The sequence below is a fragment of the Helianthus annuus genome, chromosome 1 (assembly GCF_002127325.2).
Source record: "Helianthus annuus cultivar XRQ/B chromosome 1, HanXRQr2.0-SUNRISE, whole genome shotgun sequence".
Taxonomy (NCBI): domain Eukaryota; kingdom Viridiplantae; phylum Streptophyta; class Magnoliopsida; order Asterales; family Asteraceae; genus Helianthus; species Helianthus annuus.
The window spans coordinates 71,240,422-71,265,066 of NC_035433.2; the positions used below are offsets into that span (position 1 = coordinate 71,240,422).

General features: G+C 36.0%; 1 protein-coding gene across 3 annotated transcripts; it reads right to left on the bottom strand.

Annotated features, from left to right (window-relative positions):
• Window positions 1-56: 56 nt before the first annotated feature.
• Window positions 57-4,163, bottom strand: LOC110868557 (AT-rich interactive domain-containing protein 1-like). 3 transcript variants are annotated; one of them, XM_035977090.1, is made up of 3 exons: window positions 3,936-4,163; window positions 640-915; window positions 57-548 (listed from the first exon to the last, which is right to left on the bottom strand). In XM_035977090.1, the coding sequence occupies exons 1-3, from the start codon at window positions 4,099-4,101 to the stop codon at window positions 541-543; spliced, it is 450 nt and encodes a 149-aa protein (XP_035832983.1). In that variant the 5' UTR covers window positions 4,102-4,163; the 3' UTR covers window positions 57-540. The 3 variants fall into 3 exon arrangements, with proteins under 3 accessions (XP_035832983.1, XP_021973446.1, XP_021973453.1); XM_022117754.2 differs by having other exon boundaries at window positions 57-915; window positions 3,936-4,162; XM_022117761.2 differs by having other exon boundaries at window positions 57-1,187; window positions 3,936-4,160.
• Window positions 4,164-24,645: the final 20,482 nt, after the last annotated feature.

Sequence of the window (24,645 nt, forward strand, 5' to 3'; positions counted from 1 at the left end):
CTTGATATATCTAAATTATCAAATTGAAATTTAAATAACCCACAAAACACTTCAAAAAAAAAGGTAAAACCGTGTTTAGGAAAAATTGTCCAAAGAAAACCTACAATTAGCACGAGCAAGAATAATATTTATATGGCCATAAACCATATCTAGAAAAATCACACCAAAAGAAAAAAAGTTGAGTATGTCAATCTTATAGGGCAAAATTCCATCCCCTCCCTTCTTCAATATATATTCCCAAATTAACTCAAGTGTGAGGGAAATGAAAATACGAACATTGCGAGCGACAAAAGACTCACTTTTTTTTGTTCTTCAAACATAAGTAGCAGTATATGTTCCAAATTTCACCTAAAGTATTTCCATTTCCAATATAAGATCATCTTCTTCCGGTCAAATACCTCGCCTTCACAAGTTTAGGACCATACACAGTTACACAATCAACTCGAGCCTTCTTTCTAGAACCCTTATAAGGATTCTTTGGCTTCTCTTCTTGATCATCGTCAGTATTAACCATCTTGCATCCCAATCTTGTTTGTATACTCATTTGTCTAGGGATGTATACATTGAAGTAAAAGTTAACTATATCTTTCTTCGATTTTAACGGAAAACATCTCAAAGCAAGTTTAATGAAATCTTGACCTTCTAAAAATCGATTATTTTTCATAAGATGGGTTAGCCTTTGCTCTTCTTGTTGCTTCCATAATTTGGCAACCGCTTCTCCCATTAGATCAAACTTCCATTTCTGAAAAGCGGGCCCCAAGACCGTTTGTAGGTGGTTCGTTTTTTCGATGATGTGGCGCTTAACACATAATACGGAACCAGGGGTCATACAGCCGCAAGATTCTGGTCTTCCTTTCCCTATGGCACACCCTTCAATTCCTGGAGTTGGATTTTTCATCGGCCATATCACAGTGCCTAACCATTTAGAAGAGTCTAATTCAGAAAGGGAACCCATGTTTTTACGAGGTGTGCCGGTCCACTCAGGCACATTAGCTTGAAAACGCGGGCCAATTGGAATTACCAGTTTTGGTTCATCATCATTGATATAGTTGAACCAGTCCTTTCGAGCTGACTTCATGGTTAATGTGTTTAAATATCTATAGCACCTTATATATTGTCACAAATATGCTTTGTTGATGAAATACAAACTTCCAGCACAACAGGGTGAGTGATTCTTCTTGAATTTTCTGAAATTAATATATATGGAATTTGTTTTTGTGATGTGGTAATAACGAAAGGATATTGAAGAATTCAAAATTAGAGTGGTAATAAGCGGGTGTATATCTAATAGTTAATAGAGCGAGAGTTAATACACTAACCAATGAAAGATATGACCGTAAGATTATACTATTTCATCTAAAGGTAAACTATCTTTGGTCCTAATCGTGTTTAGGTAACTATCTTTGTCTTCACTCATAAAAAAGACCAAACTCTTATAATGTATACTCAACAAGGGTAGGCTTCGGCTAGAAATGGTCAAATTTTCTAAAAATATAAAAAATCATAAAACACTATAATTTCAGCTATAAAACACACCTAAACCCACAAATAACAAAGTGAAAACTACTCAAACATCATATTCAAACCATAAATAGTCCATAAAAACTTTAAATACATAATCGTAGAACTATGTATATAAAACACAACATTTAAATCAACATAAACACAATAATGTTTGTCATTCCATAATTAGAGCCTTATTAATAATCTTCATTTTGTTATTTGTGAGTTTTGGGTGTGTTTTATGACTTTTTACACTTTTTAGGAAATTTAGATTTTGTAGCCAACTCCTAGCCTACTCAACAAAACTTGCAACCTAAACAAGTTTGAGCGAAAAAAGGTAACTCGCAAAAACTTCTCTACATCTATTAGTTACCCTAAAGAGGAATTAACTCAACATTGCTACATTTATATGTAATAGTTCTTATACAAAGTCTAATGTTGGTTGTCAAAAAAATATGTTTAAAGGGAGAGAAAAACAAAATATAACAAGTCGAGATTAACGAACGTTGATTCATGAATAAATTTCTCTGGTTCTGAATTGTTGTTATTATTATTTTCATCGTTTTCGAAAAATAAATAACCTGATTGAGCATATATCTTATCAACATTCATTATTGTTCATAAAAAAACTTTTTAAACAAGTACAACCAATAACTCAAGCATATAGGTTTTTCTTAGCTAAATAAAGATCATGTAATAACAAAGGACATGTTTAATGTCCAACCAAATTTTAAATTGACAATTGAGAGAATTGCATAAATGCTTATCATCAGAGCATTCATATTCTTTTGTATCTTTATCTATATAATTTAATTAAAAATTATTATCCACTCTAAATTTTGTTAATAATTTTAAAACATGTTATTCTTTTTTTTTTTTTGAATGACAAGGAATGACGTGGCAACCATCGTGACACCGGGCGTTGTAGCCAAGGTCGACTACTCGACCGCCACCAGCCCATTGGCTCTCCCAGATGCGTGAAAACCCGACCTCCACCCGCTCGAAGGCATAATAGGGGAATAATCGGTAAAACCTCGCCTCCCATCTAAGACGAATCGGCGCCACCTGTATTCGCCTTTCACCTGGATGCCGCAGAAAATAATGGGGAGAGTGGGAGTCGAACCTAGGTCACAAGGAACACCAAGTCTTTCCCAACCACTCCATCACTACCTCATTGACTTAAAACACGTTATTCTATTCTCCATGTTTTGTGACTATTATTCTCTACCATATATTTTAGTGATTAACAACATTCACATCTCATCCCCCGTAACAAGCCCTAAAATGGCTAAAAATATAAAACACCTCTACATCTCTTCCCTCAACCTCAACCCCAACCCCATCTCCATTCCTATATTTTTGTGAGAAAACAATCCAAGCCCTCAAATTTGATTCTTATCTTTCATATCCCATATCTTTTTTTTTATTTTTTTATTGGTGTATGTAAATGGAAGAAAGGAAAAAAATAATTAAAGTTATATTATTTAATTGAAAAATATATAAATATGTAGAATATGATGCAAGAGGTTTTAAAAAGGTGAAAAACAAATTAAGAAAAATATGATTGTATGGCTTGGGATAAGGGATCAGATATGAATGCTCTAAGAGTAGAATGAAGAATATAGAGTGTGAGATGCGAGAGCATTCCATAGTTGTTGAAGATGTAAGGCGTACTCAAGACGTGAAGGTTGATTTGCACTTAAATGGTGAAGACCTTTTTAGACAAGGCATATGGTAAAATATACAAATTTTAGACGCTTTAGACATGTTTTAGGCTTATTAAGGGTTAGTTTAGGTTGTTTTAAGTAGAGCTAAGGCTTGTTTAGGGTTGGTATAATTGTTTGAAACACATTTATTCATAGCGCAAGATGCATTAGACGATGTTTGGCCAACATTTCATCAAGACTAAACCTAAAAAATGTACCAAAGGGCCTGAAAGCGGAGCTTTTAAGGCGAAACGAAAAAGGTTTCTTGGGCCTAAAAAACGAGCCTAGGCGCACGCCTAAAAGAGTCTTTGTTAAATTTTAAAAACTCTTCTAGTTTGATATTTTATTTTTAAAGTAATAAACAAAAACCGGTTGGATTTTTTTGGTTATTAAATGTCTACTAGTTTGACGTTAGAATTTTCGAGTCCGGTTGGGTAACCAAACAGGTAAAACTTTTAACCATACCAAACAAGAGTTCGATTGGGTTGAGTTAGGTTTTGATTGATAACCAAATAAACCAATTTCAACCTATTTAAATAAAAAATATTCCAGTTATTTTTCAAATATTCAGATTTACACTTGCTTTTAGGGTTGGTTTCTGATTTATCTAATCCTAAGCACCAACGTGATTTTATAACTAATAATGAAATTAAACCGTATCAAAACGTATTCAAGCGATTCAACTTTGACCTTATTCACATGATCTGTCAAAGAAAAGTGACTTACAGATCGGAATAACGATGAAGATCGATTTAGGGTTCTGCTGATTCAAGAAAACGAGCAGAACAGTGGGCTTTTGTCTAAAGCTTCCTGGTTTTCTCTTCAAATCGATTCTTCTTCCGTTCCTGATTTTAGTGGAGCAATTTAGGGTTTTTTTTGACAGATCGATCATTTGTAGTGATAAACACAAAACTCAAGAGTCGGCTTGGAGTGGGCCTTGTTAATTGGACTGGGCTGCTAACATAGTAGTATAGTAAGGGGATGTTTGACAACTTTCTGAATGATTTGGGGGTTGTTTGGCAACATCTAAATAGTTAAGTGCAACATCTAAATAGTTAAGTGCTGAACCAGTAAAAGCTCTAAGCTCTGAATCATTAAGTGTTGAACCAATAAGAGATCTGAATCATTAAAAGACAGTATAATGCTTAAGCGTTCAGAGGCAAATGTCTGACCATTTCAGATTAGAGGTCTTAATCATTCAGACTTGGTATAATGTTTAACCATTCAGAGGCAAATGTCTGAACCATTCAGACATCTGTTCGCGAAACAAATAGTCTAAACCATTAAGTAATTAAGTAATGAACCAGAAAGAGCTCTGAACCATTAAGAGCCCCATTAAGAGCTAAACAAACAGCCCCTAATGAACCAGCAAGAGGTCTTAACCATTAAGAGTCAATATAATGCTTAACTGTCTAGAGGCAAAATGTCTGACCAATTCAGATTAGAGATTTTAACCATTCGGACTTAGGTGTTGTTTGTTTTTTCTGAAAACTTTGCGCAATCTCTTTTGTCTGCACCGCGCAGACTGTTTGTTTTTTCAAAGATGTTTTATTAAAAAAACGTCTATGGGAGCTCTTCTTGGTGCAGAGTTGGCCCAACCACTTCTAAGATCTTTTAAGGTCTGCAGAGAGTTAAAGACCACCACTCACCACCACCGCCCATCACCACCACCACCATAGTTCACCATCACCGCCCACGACCCACTACCGTCCATCATCACCACCACCGTCCACCACCACTTAAATTTGATAAACTAGAAAGATCCCCTAAAAAAACTTAAAAAAACACACCAATTCTTTTAAACATTTTAATTATAAAATACCATCTTTGTCATATTTACTGATTAACCCAAACTATAGGCCAATGAACCACTAAAATGATGTTTGGATGTGTTTTCACACTTATCATTGCCTCTTACACCAAATATGTTTGCAGGATGCAAACTTGATTGTGTTTTATTTATTTTGTTTTTATTTTTGAAATTTTAGGGCCTAAATGATCCGATATCAAAATGAAATATCTCTAGCTTTATCATCTTGTCATGACCAATTTCTTGAATATCAATATAATCAATTAAACAAAAGTCCAATCACCTCTTAAATGGCTCTTTATCTTGCATATCATATATTCAAAAGGATTTTATCTTAGTTGAGAAGAAAGATTTAAATCACCTTAACAACGGATTCGTGCGTCGCAAAATATGTCCTTCAAAAGCGAATCAGACTCTAAATATCGAATTCAAATCCTTTCGGCTAAGAATTGGTATCTTGTTATAATGCAGTCACAAGATTCGTTCATCGTGTATCACAAAGACATTTTTTTATTTGATGTGTATTCAACATAATCTGAGATATAATTTTGGATCTTTAAATAGAGAGGAGATTTACGTGCAAATGACGATGATGATGTTGACGACGACAATGATGATGTGAGAGAGGAAGATAAGAAGATCAAGAAGTCGGACAACCGTTGGTGAGGATGGACAATCTAAGCGGCGCATGAATATTATCACTATCTATTCAAATTTTTATTGTCCATTAAATGGTATAAAAAAATCTAGGTTGCAAAGGGAAAAACTCAAGATTACAGGCCCCTTCTATTTTTATGACGACAAATTAAAGGTTTTGGGTCGACTCACATGAATTATTTAATGGATGAGATTGGTAACGTGGCGGTGCAAGTACTAAAAATGAGTTAAAACACAAACCTAATAATGTAATGCTTATAATGGTATGGTACCATTTCGGTACCAATAGTGCAAACATACCGGAAATATACCAAAACCGAAAACCATAAAAATGAATACCGGTACATTTACCAATGTTGTATGGTCGGTATTGGTACAGTTACGAGTTTGGGTAAAAAATGTTCGTCTCAGCATATTTATTGGTTAACTCGAAAACCATCCATTTAAAAAACAGGTTAACCCTATCGCGGCTCGTTTAATAAGCAAGTTGACTTATTTACCCATTTAAGGGTCTTTTTTAAAATTGATATTTAGATATTAGAAGAAGAAGGATGTAGTAGTTTTTATCATTCTCTATGAAGGATGTGGTAGTTTTTTATCATTCTCTATATTTTGCTCTAAATTTTAAAGATGAACCATGTTTTAGAGATTTCAATGTGAATGTTGACATTCCATAGTTTATCCATGTTCATATAATTTAATATAATTTAACTGAAGCCACTATTCCATATATTTATCCCTCCCACATCCCATTTCTTATCCAAAAACATATAAGGATTTACTTTAGCTTTCAATAAATATAAGAACTCTATAGTTTTCCATAAACATATAATGATTTACTTTAGTTTTCCATGAACTCTCTATAGTTTTCCTTAAAATATATGGATAAAGGATAATGATAAAAAATGGATGGAGTGGTGTTTTTTTGATAGTTTTCTTAAATTTTATAGATAAAATGAGTGAAGCATTCACATTTGAGTCTTTATTTTTATCCTTATCCTAAAATTTTAACCAAAATATAAAAAAAAAATTGTTCACTTTTACTTCTATATCAGATTCCTTATCTTTATTCCTCATCCATGGAATTTTAAGAAAAGCAACAATGAATCCATATATTTACCAACTCACTAGTCATCCCTTAAAATTTTGCGTTATTTAATTGAACATGAATAGATATAAGGAATCAGATGTTTGTTAATTTTTGAAAAATCTTTAAATTGATAAGGTAAATGTGTTTTTAGTTAAATTATAAGGACAATGATAAGAACTCGGATGTGAATGCTCTCATTCTCAATCCTTATCCCTATAATTAAGCTAAAACTAATCATTCCATAAATATATCTCTAAATTATTTTTATATTCTAAAACCGCAAACATCTCATTCTCCTTCTCTAAATATATCTTTTGTAACACACCAAAAATATTAAATGTAACACCCCGAAAACGGATTTGGTAATTTAAACTCGGTTAATATTAATGAACGGGTAAAATTGTAACACCCCAAAATCCAAATTTTATATATTCGAAATATGTCCTTACGCGTTATATTATGAAATAAATAACTAGACTATTTAACCTAGTTAAGTGCATGGTAAAAACTATTAAAAGAGAAGAGTGGTCCCAAATATGTGTTAGAAGTAAACTCGAGGGGTTAAAGTGGATAAGATGAAAGTTGATTTACTAATTAAAAGAAATCAACACACAAATAAACACACACATCGTGTGTGTTCGAGAAAGAGCCAGGAGCTCCATGAGAGCTCCACAAACCCTAATCATGAAGATCATCCAATCGAAAGGCAAGATGAAGCCTAAATCCATAACCAAGCATGGATTAAAGATCACCAAGACGAGGGGATCATAAGGTATGTTTCAAAACTAAGATTGGTGATCATGTAGGAAGTGGGTTATGTTATAATCCGTGAGTTAATATGAAATTGATCATGTATAAGGGTTAGAATCATCATATAGAACATGTGTTATGCATGATGATTAATTTGATGTTTGGGGGTGAAACCCACTTGTAGTGGTGAGGAAGATGAAGTGAGTGAATCATCCATGTTCAATATTTATGTAATTCTTGATGTATTATGATGAATATGATGAACCCTTGCAAGTTAGGTTGAATATGGTATGAAGTTAGTTTGATGTTTGGTTGTGTTGGTGGTTAAAAGTAAGAACTTGGAAGATTATGCATGAATTGGTTGTAAATTGTGCATTAAATGGTGTACGCACACCAAGTATTTGATGAAATGTCTAGGAGAGATTACTAGATGAGATCGCATGCAAGTAATAGATGAAAATGTATAATATGAGGATATCATGTATTTTGTGGTAATTGAACATAAGAAATGTATTTCCGATGGAATACATCTATGATTTTTGGTTAATTATATGATTTGGTAAATAGTATGCATTAGAAGTTGTACTCAACGCTTGGGTAATATGATGTACATTATGTGTTGATTTACTTATGCTTAGATGAAATCAAATGTGATTTGGTGTTATGTATGTAGAAAGTGCGTATATTAGTAAGGAGTAAGGTTGGGAAGCTATGTGTGTTAACTACGCTTGGACTATGTTGTTAATTGTAAAATCATGATATTACTAGTATGGAATAAATTGATTATGTTTTGTGTGCATACAACTAGATGATCATGTAGATATATGTGTATTGCTATGAGAGTATGAAATGTATATGATGTCCGTAGTATGATCGACTATAATGATGTGGATATATGAGATTAGATTGATAATTCATAAGATAGACAGTTGATTTTCTGAAAGTCAACTGTGCATAAATAATGTAATAAGACTTTTGTCACAAGTGTTATGTTAGAGAAATCATTAAGTACATGCTATCTCAATATGTGTATTTGTGACGACATGAAGAATTATGTGGAATGAAAAGATGCGACTTCTAGCTTATACTTTGTGTTGTTGGAATTTGACGAGTAAAGTTTAATGTAGGATATGAATGTGAAATGAATGCAATATTAGAATGTGCATTTATACTAATGAAGTGGTAACCATGATGACATGAAAGTATAGGATCATGTCAAGATGGGGGAAAGCATGGAAGGCTAACGGAAAGGATATGAGGAAGCATGTACGAAACGGGCACTCAAGGTAAGTGATTTTCAAAATCACTTCTTATTTATAAATGAAGTTTGGTATGTTGTATATAGGGAAACCAAGTAAGAATTTACAGGTAAGGGTAAGTACCAAGGTAAGTTCATATGAACTTCGTCTATCCTTAATATAAATTAAGATGATAGTTTCATCGTGTTAATGGAATGTGCATTATATTGCTGAATGTTCATTGTGTTAATGGAATGTGCATTATGTTGCTGAATGTTCATCGTGTTAAGGGAATGTGCATTTTGTTGCTGAATGTTCATTGTGTTAATGGAATGTTCATTATGTTGCTGAATGTTCATCGTGTTAATAGAATGTTCATTATGTTGCTGAATGTTCATCGTGTTAATAGAATGTTCATTATGTTGCTGAATGTTCACCGTGTTAATGGAATGTTCATTATGTTGCTGAATGTTCATCGTGTTAATAGAATGTTCATTATGTTGCTGAATGTTCATCGTGTTAATAGAATGTTCATTATGTTGCTGAATGTTCATCGTGTTAATAGAATGTTCATTATGTTGCTGAATGTTCACCGTGTTAATGGAATGTTCATTATGTTAATGGAATGTTCATCATGTTTGTTGGAAGTTAGTCAGTTATGTTTGTTTGTAATTGCATTGATTTGTGTTGATATGTTTATAGATAAGTCTCAACTTACAATAAGTGAATGTGACATGTATGTAAGTACGTATGTGAAGACGTAATCATGTATATATGTAAGTAGATGCGTATATATGCAAGTAAAGGTATGTATGTATGTACGTAGCTTTGTATGTATTGTATACGTGGTTTCAATACATTTAAGTATTGACCTTATTAACAGTGTGCCTCGAGAATGAAATGTAATGCAGGTACATTATTGAAGTTTTGCCAAGGATTAGACACCCGGATGGAATGATTATTAAATCTAGAAAGATAACGGGATGGAAAGTATATGTGGATAGAACGTAACGAGACTACATGATTGAGAATCTTGTTTGTATATAATGTATACTAATGTTGCGAATGTATGTGGTGGGTGCAGGTTGTACGAGTCACAGATTATCATCACGAGGAGTAGCGATCAAAGACCGAGTCACAAGATAGATTGTACGGGAATGCTTGAGTATGTAATTTGATAAACATAAGTTATGCTTTTATTTTATTAAATGAGTACGAAGGATGCATATATTGTAAAAGAGTTATTTTAAAATGAACTTTCAAATAAGTCAAAACGTTTATAATGAAAGAAATTTTATGGTACGTATTTCCGCTGCGTCTTTTCAGTTAAAGCGTGTTAAGGTCTTACAAAAATACCGTCAGCGGTAAAAATTAACCAGGTAAATATTAGGATTTAAATAAATAAACCTATTTATTGTAATGGTTATGAATAAGATAAATTAATATTTTAAATATGATGTTTCGACGCGAAATAATTGATGGTAAAAATGGGTAAAACGGTAATTTTATCATGAAATGACGAACATACAATGAGTTTTTTTTTTAAATGTTACCCGAGTTAATTCAGTCACGTATTGACGAATGCAAGTTGAAGTTTAAAAGATATCCTATGGCGTAAGCCATGATGGGTTAAATACGTAAGAAAAAGATTTAAGAAATATGACCTTATGGTGAAAATCCGAAACGGGTCAAATGAGCGAAATGGTAAATAAATACCATTCGTTCAGACCAAAGGGGTCAAATGGTGATGATATCACCATTTAATGATAACGACTAACGATTGTTTGTCGAGTCTTATGCTCACAGGAGTGAATATCGTATGGAATTTGCGTTGCTATTAATTAGCAATTATTAAGGAAAGGTATTAAAACGGGTCCATGCTTTGACCCGAGCCAGGTATGTGTAATGGGTCAAACTCTCATTGAGAACTTAAGGTTCGATGAGAGTTAAATGAAGTCAAGGATGAACATTGGGTTACCTTAATAGGTAAACCTAATGACCTGAATTGGAGTCATTGTGCTCTTCGAAACATAATGGTTTTAAATAAGATTAAAGCTAAAATAGGTGATATTGGTCAACAGGTTATTGAAAGTCTTTCGTCGTAAAAGAATGGACTAAAGTTGACCAAAACGCCCTTTAATGATAAACCGGGCAAATGACCCCTATGGGTAGTTTGAAAATAAGTTTTACGATCGAGTAAATCCTTTGGATAAGTATAAAAGTGAAAGGTATAAGCCTTTTGGTCAAATGCCTTGAAACGAGTCTTTTCGTAAAATTACTAAACCAAAGGGTACAATTCGGAAAATATGATTTTACCTTATGAAATCCACCACAAATATCGTTGTGGTGGAAAATAAAAGAAGTCTTAGTATGGAAATATGTGGTAAGAAAGAAGGAGCGAGATTTAAGCTTAAATGCTTAAATTCTCTTAACGGGTCAAAATGAATTATGCGCATAACTTGGGTAATGGCTGCGTAATTCATAAAAGTTATGAACCCGAGTTAAGGATTTTGGGTTAAATATGTAGGCCATGGCTTTATGGTCATTTAGAAACAAGATTGTTCGATAAATCATGAATGGGTCAAAAGTTTAATAATTGAATATAAATCCGAGGGCTTAAAATCTAGAAAATTGTTAATCGGATGTCGGATTTTAACTCTATATGATAGAGAATCAAATTACGATCACGTAGGAAGAAACGGGAGGTAAAACGGATAAATTATAAGTTGTTTTCTATTGATACTTTGACAGTACAAAACCGTGAAAACAAACGAGCAGAGCTTCGCCTCAAAGTCTGCAAAGTTACAAATGACCAAGACCTACACTCATATATATACTAGTCCTGGCTTTATACGAAGCCATCATGACTCCCTTTGTAGGAAGCTGGTCACTTTGTACGAAGCCACTAAAGCTTCCTTCGTACGAAGCTGGTTAATCTCATATGGACTTCATACTTTGCTCTATTCAGCACCAGTCTTGAATCATCTGTTTAAGCTATGATACGTGATTGACGGAAGTGACAGACATTATGCACTCATGACTCCCCATTGGATATTACTGCAATCAATCTCATAGTGTTTTATCTCTCTCTGAGTCTTCCAGTAACGTTGACATTTTCAGCATCACAGACTCTCCCTTGTTCTCTAACAGACTCCCCGTGAATCTGCTTACAGCTTCAGCTGCTCCTCCTTTAGGTTAACTTTATCTTCAGGCTCCCCCTTTCTTTAAGATTTCGTGCTTTTAAGGATCGACACCTGGTTCTTTGTCTACAAGCTCCTTCAGGATAGATACCTGGCTCATTGTTTGCAAGTTCCCCCTTGCTTTGAGCTCTTCTTCAAACTCCCCCTTAGTCTCGGCTATCGGGATCATAATCTGGAATATCTGCATATCTCAAACCATTTGTAAGATATTTGACAATTTAAGATCAAGATCAAAAACCTAGCTCTAAACATTTAACATAGATAAGCTGGAGCATTTCAAATATGTGACAGCAGAAGACATCGCTTGTTTACAGAAATCTGGATTTTAAATCTAATAGTGAAAGATTTTTGGACTTCCAGAATCGATGACCTGGCTCAAAATTTCCTAATATTGAGAACCTGGCTCAATATGTAATTTCCCAGGAATAACTTGGCTCTCTCCCCTTATCAAACATCTATATATATGATAGTGAAAGCATCCAAAACCTTTCTCAAATAATCATCCAAGTCCAAATTAATGAACTTGGAGATTTTTACAAACTGCTTTTGAAATCTTTCATTTTAAAAACCTGAAGTTTCAAATTAATGAACTTGTTTATTTTCAGAAACATGTTCAGCATACTTAGAATTTGAAACTCAGCTTTCGAACATCGGTTTTCGAAAATAAAGTAGAAACAAAATCTTTTTGAATTTTTCAAAGTTTATGCTAAAACACACTAAACTTTTTTTTACTTTTTCTTTAACATAAAGCAGTAAAGAAATATTTACAGACAATACTTTTGTTTGAGTTTGTGTCAGAGGATCATATCAGTTTATGACAAATCACTAGCTCCATTGAGCTATAGACACTTTAAGTTCTAAACAGTTCACTTAGATTGTCAGTATACTGATCCACTTAAATTCTCACACAAAGTTCAACTGATTCGAGATACGAGATTAATGTTTTAAGTATTTAACTTATTCGCATGTCCCACCTCAGAATATACTCCCATATCAAGATTCCCTAGATTCAGTCTTACAGGTGAATATACTATATTGATATATGTACTCTGGGTTAGTGTGGGACCTTGAGAGCTCAAGTGTGAACTTCCGTTCAGTCAAAGAGATGAAGCCTCGACTTTAGGTGTGTCCCACTTAGGGATCTTCTTTACAACTGCACTTGATTTATATCTTTCGATATTTTCTCAATTTTTATGTAGAGAGAAAGCTTTTTAAGCATGCAAAGTATGTTATACGAGGTCTAGGCGATTGCTAATGCAAAACCAGAAGACCAGGTATAATACCCCAGATATCAAACAGTATAAAGACCTAGTATCTCAGAATCAGGCAACCTCTCAAACGAGATTTCGGAGGTTATCCATATATCCGAGAGATGTTACCCACAAGATAAAAAAAAGTATTGATATTTAGGTTTATATCTCGAAAGCAATCTACTAAGCGTGTAAAAACCTACTGGCATATCATCAGTGAGACCGTTTATCACATTTAACTTTCCATTTCTTTAACGTACTGTGATTGTCTACTGATGTACTATCATTTCCTCTTTTTACACAAAAACTCATTTTGAATTTTATCATGTTTTGGCTTTTTCAAATTTTCAAATGTTTTTGTATTTTCTGAAATATTTACTCCCCCTAAAATTCAAAACATTTAAAGAAAATTTGACAACCCGATGCAGATAGCTTTGTCTCGCCATCCATTTTCTGCTTCACAAGCTCTGTTTTGCAGAAATACTCCCATGATTTACAACACACTGATTTTTGACAATGTTAAAACCATTTAATCATTTGTGAAATAATCATGTTTGTTCAACCGTGAAGGTTTCGGCGTATTCAATCAACATATTTTTCAAATTTTTATGTTTAACAAATTTAAAAACAAACACATTTTTTCATTTTTCAATTTTTGACAAACTAAAAACAATTTTTTTTTTGGTTTTTAAATTTTTCTATTTTTAGGGTTTTCGATTATGGTTTATTTATGTACAAAAACACATAAACTCCCTGTTTTTCAGTTGCAGGGTTCAGCCTCCTCTCGTGTCAGGCTGCTCCGCTCTTCATCTTGACAAACAATCATCATCTGGAGCACCTGCACATTCACCCAACTCAATTACTTGAACAAAGCAACCCAAGCCTGCTTTGACTCAGGTAGCTTAATATGTATCTTTCCAGGTAAAACTGGATAATTTCAATCATTTTTCTCAAAAATATTTCCTTTATTTTTCTCATCAACAGAAGCTTTTTGTTGTTTGACCACCCAAATTTGACCTTTTAAAAATTTTCTTTTATAAAATCTTGATTCATTTTGAATGTTTTGATTTGGTACAACAACTTTTGGTTTCCAAAACATGTTTGGTTTTGTTGCATAAACCGTTGTTTTCCAGCTTTGTGTTGTCCTAAATCTGGGTGTTTTTGGTTTCCAAATTTGTTGAGAATCAAACTTGTTTGACTTCTGTTTATTAACCTCAACATTCCTTTTCTTTTCAACATCAACAGGCTTCAAATTTGGACATTTGCGACCAACATGTCCAATTTGATCACATTTAAAGCAAGTTTTCTTTGAAACATCTTTAGCTTGTTGTTGTTGCTTTTTCTGAGCATAGAACTCTTCATTAGACTGTCGCCTAAATTTGAGTTCTTTTTCTTCCTCAGAACTTGTTCCATGAACAAAGTTTGTCTTTTTCTGATAATTTGTCTTTTCAAAACGTTTAATTTGTTTTGTTTCTTTTTATAACCCAACCCAACCTTCATGTTTTTCTTTTTGTAACTAGGTTTGTTATAAAAAGTTTTCTTGCTCTTTCCAGCAAATGTTGCAATTTATGACTTCTCAATTTCTACCAATTTGAACACTTTGTCAATCTTTTCCGAAATCACTTTTTAAATCGGAAATTCAATATCTGAGAATAATTTGTCTAATTCAATAATGGTATATGCCAATCCTGTTGGATTATCATTCGCATCTTTCTCAGATTTTGAATTTTTAAGATAATTTTTGTGAAAACTTTCCTCATTTTCATCATGTGATTCAGACTTATCTGTTTTGGTAGACTCCTCTGTTAGAACGCTTTCAACAACCTTACATACCACCTCTGAATCACCAAGATCATCAGATTTGGTGTAAGGCACATCGATATTGTCAGGTAATTGGTCAACCATGTTTATAGCTTTTCCACCTTTTCCCCATCATAGAATGTATAATTATTCTCCAACGGTGGTGGAACCTGATGGTATTCTGACCCAATTCCCTTTTTGTTCTTTTCAGAATCTTTACCATCTGGTGTGATGTTGAAAATACGTTCCAGAATGTATGAAGAAGCATGATAACTTTGAAGTTTATTGACCGACTTTTCTTTTTCAGCCAGTTCTTGTTTAAGTTTGGCAACATCATCAATATAATTATTTAAAACCATTTGTTTTCCTTCATATCTGGCTTCAAGAAATTTAGTTGTCTTTTGACATGCTGACAATCTATCATCTAAACTTTTGACTCTACTCTTCAAAGTTTCATAAGCTTCTTTTACAGTATAGTATAACAATTTCATTCCATCATACTCTTTTTGCAACTCTTGAATATTTTTATCTTTTTGATCACATTCGTTGCAACCAACGAAACACTTTTGTTTAAAATTTTGTTTTCTTTTTCAAGATTTTCACATTTTTTGTGTTAGCTCTTTTTCTTTTTCTTTCAAAAACCTTTCATTTTCAAGCATTTTATTACATTTTTCTTTGAAAATCTTTCTATTTTAGTAAACTCAATGTCCCTGATTTTAAATTTTTCATCTTTTTCAGTACAAGCACTGATGTGTGCAAAATGCAACATATAAATTACATCAAATGAGGCATAAAACTAACCCTTTTTAGTACAAATGTTGGAAAAAGTGTGCTTTTGTTTTCCTTTTGTATTTTCAGGACTAAATGAGCTTAATTGGACGAAAGGAACAAATATGCAGCCAAATCTAACATAAATACAAGAAAAGAAATAAACGTGGCATGCCCGACCCCTCGACAGCATCTTCCCAAGCAAAAACAAGAGAACAAAAGGATGAACACGGCCCGTGCCCAACGGACACGGGGGCGTGGTCAGTTGTATGCAGAAAGGACAAAGCTATAGAAGCTTCTATTCCCGACACGGGGGGCGTGCGCAGCTCAACACAGCCGTGGTCAATGCTTAGATTCGCAGAATCGAAACAAATTTTAATAGTACAGATACGCTTCTTCACACGGGGCCGTGCCCAGCGGACACGGGGCCGTGTGGAGCTAACGCAAACAAATTGAAATTAATGAAGAAAGAGAAAGTGGATGGACACGGGGCCGTGCCCAATGGGCACGGGGCCATGTCCGGGCTTCTGTGCAGGCTATAAATAGAGGTGCTTGGTTTACTTCAAAGGCATCCCTTGGCAAACCACCTATCTCCCACTTCACCCACACTCCACCACCACTACAACCCACATCCACCACCATTATCCATCATCCATCATAGAGTGTGTGTAGTAGTCTCGGGATCCAAGATTGATAGTAAGAGTTCTTGACAATCAAAGGCCATGTTTTCCTAAGTCTCTTACATCACTTGGTGAAGACAAGCATTTAGTGTAATACTTTTGATTTTTAATCTTTTCGCACTTTTTATTTGGTTTTGTATTAATGACTTTAGTAACTAGTTTCTTATGTTGAAGGTGAAAATTTCTTATCATTTGTCCGTGGTGTCTTGGCATTATTTTACTGTCTATATAAAATAAAAGATTTTCACCATTCATATCTCTACGGTCTATATAAAGATATGTTGGCTACCTGGTTGGGGGTTAAGGGAATGGTTTGGTAAGGTTCTTGCCTTGTTCAGTGTATAAATCCTGCAAGGACCTGGGTCAAGCTTACTAGGACCTCCTTCAATACCCACTGGTATTGGATGGCGGGGGTGCGAATTACTTGATCCCCTCATACGTAAACTATTGTTAATACATTAACCCGGCTACTTTGGATTGTATCCCTGCTGACTCAAACCACTTAGCCGAGGGTAACGTCACCTTCAAAAGAGGGGCCTACCACATTACGCATTAATAACTTAATTAATTATCTTTCAATATTCCGACCCTTTAGGATTGTATCCTTGTTGACTCAAACTACTGGGTTGAGGGTAACGTCACCTTCAAAAAAGGGGCCTACTACTATAACTAAGATAATCTCTTAAAAAGTGCAAAAGTGCGGAAATCATCAAAGGTTACGCTAAAGGTGAGTCGGATCCAAGTGATTCATCTTGTCTATCTGTTTTTATTTTATTTTTATTTTCAGCATTTTTAGTTTTTATTTTCATGTTTAAACCTTTTTCTAAAATTTTGATTTGATTAGACGTTGAGGATAAACCAGTACTAAAAGCTCTTGTGTCCTTGGACGACCTCGGTATCTTACCAACGCTATACTACGCTCACGATGGGTGCACTTGCCCATATGTGTGTTTAGTGTTAGTAGAATATCGTGTTTTATAAATTTAAAACTTGACTAAAGTGTTAAAAATGGCTTAAAATATACATAAAATATATCACGCTACACATCCATTTTGGAGCCGTTGCCGGGGACACAACGATTTTAAGAAAGCTTAAAATCGACGGCCTAATCAGTTTTTCAAAACCTTTTTAAAACGCGCGCACATTTTCTGCATTTTTGTTAGTTTTTGCATTTACAGTAGACTGAACACGGGGTCGTGCTCACTGAACACGCCCATGTGCTGCATAATTTTTAACAAAAGTCCCAGATACAGAGTCTGAACACGGGGTCGTGTTCGCTGAACACGCCCCCGTGCTGCACAAAACCAGTCACTTTTATTAAAACGCCCAAATACAGAACCTGAACACGGGTCGTGCTCACTGAACACGGGGCCGTGTCCAGCCTCTGTTCCCGTTTTTGTTTTTGTTTTCTGGTCCCGAGACTCTGTTGTGGCCCGCTGAGTAATTCTTATGGATCAATACTCAGGAGATTACAACTACCACTATGAGGAGGATGATTATAGGAAAGAATATTGCACCATTTGTGGTAACCCTCACTCAGTACAATATTGTGACCTCTTTGAACCATCCACTTCATACAACTACTATGAGGAGCCCAGGTACGAGCCATCCACTTCATATTCATCCTATGAAGACCCAAGGTATGAACCTTCTCCCCCATACTCATATTTTGATGAACCAAGGCATGAGCCTTCATACTCATACTTTGAGGAACCAAGATATGAGCCTCAACCTTCATATACTTACTATGAGGAGCCATGGCGTGAACAACCCACCTCATATAAGTATTATGAAGAACAAAGTTACGACCCTTATCCATCATATACTTACAATGAGGAACAATGGTGTGAACCATCTACCTCATATGAGTATCATGAGGAACCAAGGATCGAACTTCCAGATTCAAGCTTCGAGGATCCAGATCCTTATTCTATCACCCACATAGCCGATAAGATAATAGAACACCTAAAAACTATCGAACGTTGTATAAAAGAAGCCCGCGCAAGGGAAGAGGAATCCCGCGCAAAGGAAGAATTAACTTGTAATAAAGAAGAGATAGTTGAAAAGGTAAAAATGGAAGAACAAGTAAGTGAAAAGCCGACACATGAGTTAAACAACGAAAAAGGTGAGTCCGACAACGTTAAAATTCAAGAAGAGTCTAATTTTAAAGAAATTAACCTCTTGTCACCTTCTTTCGAAAATCATTATTTAGTACCCACTCATGCAAAATTTTTAAAAGAGTTAAACACTAACACTAAAATTGACGAAACGGTAAGCATTAAGTTAACAAATGATCTAACTACGCTAATAAAAGAAGATCCATTTGAAATTAACATTACACTGGTTCCATGTTTTTTTTTTCAAAACTCCTTTATTAGTAATATTACAATTGATAAAGATCTTTGTGTTAATATAATGCGAAACTACATTTTCGAAAAATTAAATATTGGTGATTTTTTCTCCACTTCAAATACCCATTTTTCTATCTAATCGGAAAACAATAAAACCAATAGGGATAGTTGAGGATGTGCTGGTCCAAACCAATCAAATGGTAATCCCAACTGACTTTGTCATCCTTGATGACGCTCCACTAATGTTGGGACGACCTTTTGTAAAGACCCACGAAGCTTTGAAAAATCAGAAGTACAACAATCTACCTATTCAATTAGGGGCATTTGAAAAGAGTGTCGACCTTGAGCGTTCAATGAAATATCCATTCGGCAATAATGACCCCCTAATTGAAGATGAAGCTTAACCACCCGATACAAGAGAAGAAATCGACCACTTTGTTGAAGAAGAGGCCACCATAGAACAAACCTTCTTGGTTCTTGATCAAAACGAGCAACCAAATAAGGTGTCTCCTAAAGACCCACCTCTTGAGCTCAAAGAACTTCCAAAAGGTTTGGAATATGCTTTTCTCGACAAAGATGGTAAATCACCTGTAATTATTTCGTCAAAATTAACTAGTCTAGAAAAAGAAAAATTAATTTCGCTTTTGAAAAAACACAAAAACGCGATCGCTTGGAAGCTTGTAGATATTAAAGGAATAAGTCCTTCCATGTGCACGCACAAAATTGTAATGAATGATGACTATAAATCGGTAACATAGCCACAACGTAGAGTAAATCCAAACGTCCAAGAAGTGGTTAAAAATGAAGTAATCAAATTACTTGACGCCAGACTCATTTACCCAATCTCCGATAGTCCTTGGGTAAGTCCCCGTCCAAGTAGTTCCTAAGAAAGGAGGTATGACGGTAGTAACAAATGAGAAAAATGAATTAATACCAACAAGAACCGTCACAGGATGGAGAGTATGTATAGATTATCGCCGATTAAATGAGGCAACAAGGAATGATCACTTTCCTTTACCTTTTATTGATCAAATGTTAGAAAGATTATCCGGTCAAAAATTTTATTGTTTCTTATATGGTTTTTCATGTTACTTTCAAATACCGATAGCACCCGAAGACCAATAAAAGACAACATTCACATGTCCCTATGGAACTTTTGCTTATCGACGCATGCCTTTTGGTCTATGTAATGCCCCCGCAACTTTTCAACGTTGCATGGTGGCCATCTTCCATGACATGATAGAAAAGACAATGGAAGTCTTTATGGATGACTTTTCTATCTTTGTAGATTCATAGGACCAATGCCTCGATAACCTTGAACGAATGCTATCCTGATGTGAGGAAACTAACCTCGCCCTTAACTGGGAAAAAAGCCATTTCATGGTAACGGAGGGAATAGTACTCGGTCACAAAATCTCAAGCGAAGGAATGGAGGTTGATCGAGCAAAAATAGACACTATTTCTCGACTACCACCCCCATCCTCCGTTAGAGCTATCAGAAGTTTCCTAGGGCATGCCGGATTTTATAGACGATTTATTAAAGACTTTTCAAAAATATCAAGACCTCTAACAAAATTACTTGAAAAAGATGCCCCTTTCATCTTTGACAAGGATTGCAACCAAGCATTTCTAACACTAAAAGAAATGCTAGTCAATGCAGCTATCATGATAGCGCCTGATTGGAAATTACCTTTCGAAATCATGTGTGATGCAAGCGACTTTGCAGTTGGAGCCGTCTTAGGACAAAGAAAAGATAAGCATTTTCACCCAATATATTACGCTAGTAAAACACTTAACGATGCACAAGAAAATTACACAACAACAGAAAAAGAATTACTAGCTGTGGTATTTACTTTTGATAAATTTCGTTCTTATCTTGTTCTTTCTAAAAGGATAGTTTATACAGACCATGCAGCCATTCGATATCTCTTTAAGAAACAGGATGCTAAACCACGTTTAATTCGGTGGATTCTACTCCTCCAAGAATTTGACTTTGAAATTAAAGACAAAAGAGGAGTAGAAAACACCGCTGCAGATCATCTTTCCCGCTTGGAACATCCAGCTTTGGAGGCAACTAGGGGCGAGCAAATCAATGAAAAATTCCCAACGGAGTCCCTAGAAATGGTGGAATACCGAGAAGAGCCATGGTACGCCGACTATGCTAACTACTTAGCTAGCGGTATAATCGCAAAAGGATGGCCACATCATCAAAGAAAAAAGTTCTTTGCTGATGTAAAGCATTATTTTTGGGAAGATCCTTATCTTTTCAAAATGTGTGCCGACCAACTTATCCGTCGATGTGTACATGGTAGTGAAGCAAGAAGAATTCTCCGCCATTGTCATGAGGGTCCATACTGAGGACATCATGGTGCCGCTAGTACCGCACGAAAGGTATTTGATTCAGGATTTTGTTGGCCAACCATTTACAAAGATGCACAAAGTCTTATAAAAACATGTGACGCTTGCCAAAGGTCAGGTAATATTTCTTCCAAAAACGAAATGCCACAAAATGGCATTCTTGTTTGTGAAAATTTTGATGTGTGGGGACTCGACTTTATGGGATCCTTCCCACCGTCAAAAGGAAACAAATATATACTTGTGGCAGTGGATTACTTGTCTAAATGGGCCGAGGCCGAAGCACTTCCAACAAACGATGGAAGAGTTGTGGTAAGATTCCTGAAACGATTATTTTCTCGTTTTGGAACTCCAAAAGCATTAATAAGTGATAGAGGTACCCATTTTTGTAACCACCAACTTGAAAAATTTTTAACACGGATGGGGTCTATCACCGGGTCTCAACAGCATATCACCCTCAAACAAACAGACAAGCCGAAGTGACTAATCGAGGTTTAAAAAGAATAGTTGAAAAAACCGTAGGGTTAAATAAAAAGAATGGGCTGATAAATTAGACGATGCTTTATAGGGTTTTCAAACCGCATATAAAACAACAATAGGTACAACCCCATATAAGCTTATCTATGGAAAAAGTTGTCATTTGCCGGTAGAAATAGCACACAAAGCCTACTGGGCAATTAAAAACGTAAACTTAGACTTAGAAATGGCCGGTGAAAATCGATTTTGTCAATTGAATGAATTAGATGAGTTAAGGGATCACGCATACTCTAACTCTGAAATTTATAAGGAAAGAATGAAAAATTTGCACGATAAACACATTAAACTAAATGAATTTCGGGTAGGAGATCAAGTTCTATTGTTTAATTCACGACTTCGATTATCTCCTGGTAGATTAAAGTCTAGGTGATTGGGACCTTTTTCCATCACCCACATTTTTCCACACGGTGCAATTGAGATTAAATCTCAGAAAGGAATTCCATTCAAAGTCAATGGCCAATGGCTAAAGCATTATCAAGGATTTATTGAGGATGAAGAGGAAGAAATCTCGCTACAAGCGGTCGAAGAATGAAACGAAGGTTTGAGCATCAACATCATATCTTGTAAGTTACGAACATCGGGAAAGCATCTAAATCGGTAAGATTTCTAAAACCAAGCTTCGGGAAACAGGGCACTCACATGAGCACTTAAAAAAAATTTTAAAATTGCCCGCCGACGGGGCCGTGTCCAGCAGACACGGGGCCGTGTTTGCGCAACTGTCGGGGATAAAACCCCTTTTTCTTTCATTTTCTCATTTCAACAGGCCCCGTTTCCCCAAGAACTCTCTGGTTCCGACGAAATTTTCTGCAGATTTTAACGTTCCCCCGACTTCTAACAACGTCAAGGTATGATTCTATCATCATAGTTAGTTAGTTTAATCACTTGCATGTAGTTTAATATCAAAAATTTGGGGAAAAATCTGGGGTTCTTCAACTTGAACCAAATCAAACTTCAAGTTTTTGCTTAGAGCTGTTAGAATTAGTATAGATGCATGTTATAGGAAGTAAATCCACTTGATTTTTATTGTAGATTTACCCGATTTCTCACAAAAACCTCAAACCCTTATTTTTGAACCAAACGGTTTGTTTTGGGAAAAAACGGCACTTGGGGTTTCATTTTCGGGGAAAAACGCCCCTACTGGACCAAAAATTTTCAAGTTTTCGGGACCGGGTCGAAAAATGGGATTTTTGGGAAACAGACGCCTGAGCACGGGGTCGTGCTCGGTGAACACGGGGGCGTGTCCAGCTGAATTCCGACGAACATGGGGCGTGTCCGCTGAACACGGGGTCGTGTTCAGCTGACTGTTTTTAGTTTTCTTTGAAAATTTTACTGTTTTGTGCTAATTGTTTGGTGATTTCTTTCAGATGGCCAAGAAATTTACCAGGTTCAACGCGAGTGAGTTGGCTGCTCAAGCGCGGTTTAAGGTTCTCAAAACAAGGCCCGAAGAAAATCCCCGACAAGTTTGCTTGGATACTCTAGAAGCAGTAGGCCAAATAGACCGCTTCAACAACCTTGTTACTGGCCGACTACGAGCAGCTCTTTGCACTCGGCTTCACTCCGTGCACGAATATAACATGGAATTTTACAGCACGTTTGCTTTCAAGACAAGAGCGGAGCTGTTTGAGAATGAGGGGGTAGAATTCCGTTGTGCAGGGGTTATGTTCTCAATTTCAATAGCATAATTCGGGGGGTATCATCGGGCTGTATTCGGAAGAGGATGCTGGTGAGGAAAAGAACACTGGTGGTCTACGCGAACTTCCAGAAGATCAACGCCAAGCTGCATGGGCTCAGATTGGGGAGGGACACTATAACCCGAGTCGAACCAAGAGCACACTGTTGAGGGACCCTCTCTACCGCTACATCCACAGGGTCCTCAGCTACTCCCTTTGCCAGAGACATGACAGTGGTGGTGTTCTAGGGTTGCGGGATCTGATAGTCCTCCATTGCATACACAACCGTATCAACCTCGATGTTCCATACCTGCTACTTCGCAACATGAACTTGAACCAACTTGCCACTCCCCCGACTCCTATCCTTTTTGGAGGGTGGATCTACCGCCTCTTTAAACACTTTGTGCCAAGGATGCCAAGGTCCTTTCAAAAGGGCCCGTGGTCGGGAAAAGTGGAACTTGTCATTTGTCGCTCCATGAACTTAATCAACGAAGCAGATGACGGGACGATCAGGTTTCAAACGGTTCAAGGGCATGTGTGGAACCCTTAGAAGCTCTCGTCCTACACGCTCCACATATCCGTCCTCCTCCCCAGTACAAGTATTAGCACCATGGTGACCTGGGTCAATCCTCCTCTCAAGGGGGTGGTTTTCCTAACTTTCAAAGTTTACATGATTTATTGTAGGAAAAACTCATGTATACCCGGAACACCTACAACATGGCCAACAACACGTACGCCCGGGTCGGAGTTATAGAAAGAAACATCTCTGACATGCAGGATGACATCAGCAACATCCGGGAATACATGGCGGGCCAAGGAGGGGATGATGACGAGGACGACGACATGGATTGAGGTGGAGGGGGTTGGAGGTGACATAACATGGTTGACGGACGTAACAGGTTAACCCTTTATCTCTCACGAACAATTTCATGGCCTACGTGCCACTTGTTGAACAATTTACTTTTTCTAACACTTTTAATTTCCTGCATTTTTCTTCTTTTTAGTTTGTGATGTGAATGATGAACTTATAGTTAAGTAGGATGTTGGTTATTTTGTTTGGTGTGGTATTTATAAGAAAAACAGGTACCTACGAGGCTTGAAGCACTAAATATTAGTGCTACAAAAGCCAGGAAAGCAGAACCGAAAGCCGAAACCTGTTTTCCATGATTGCAGATTGTCAACACGAGGCCGTGCCCAGCCAACACGCCCACGTGTCCATCGCCCAATAACTACTGATTGTTTAATTTCTGGGTCGTGTTCACCAGGCACGCCCCCGTGTC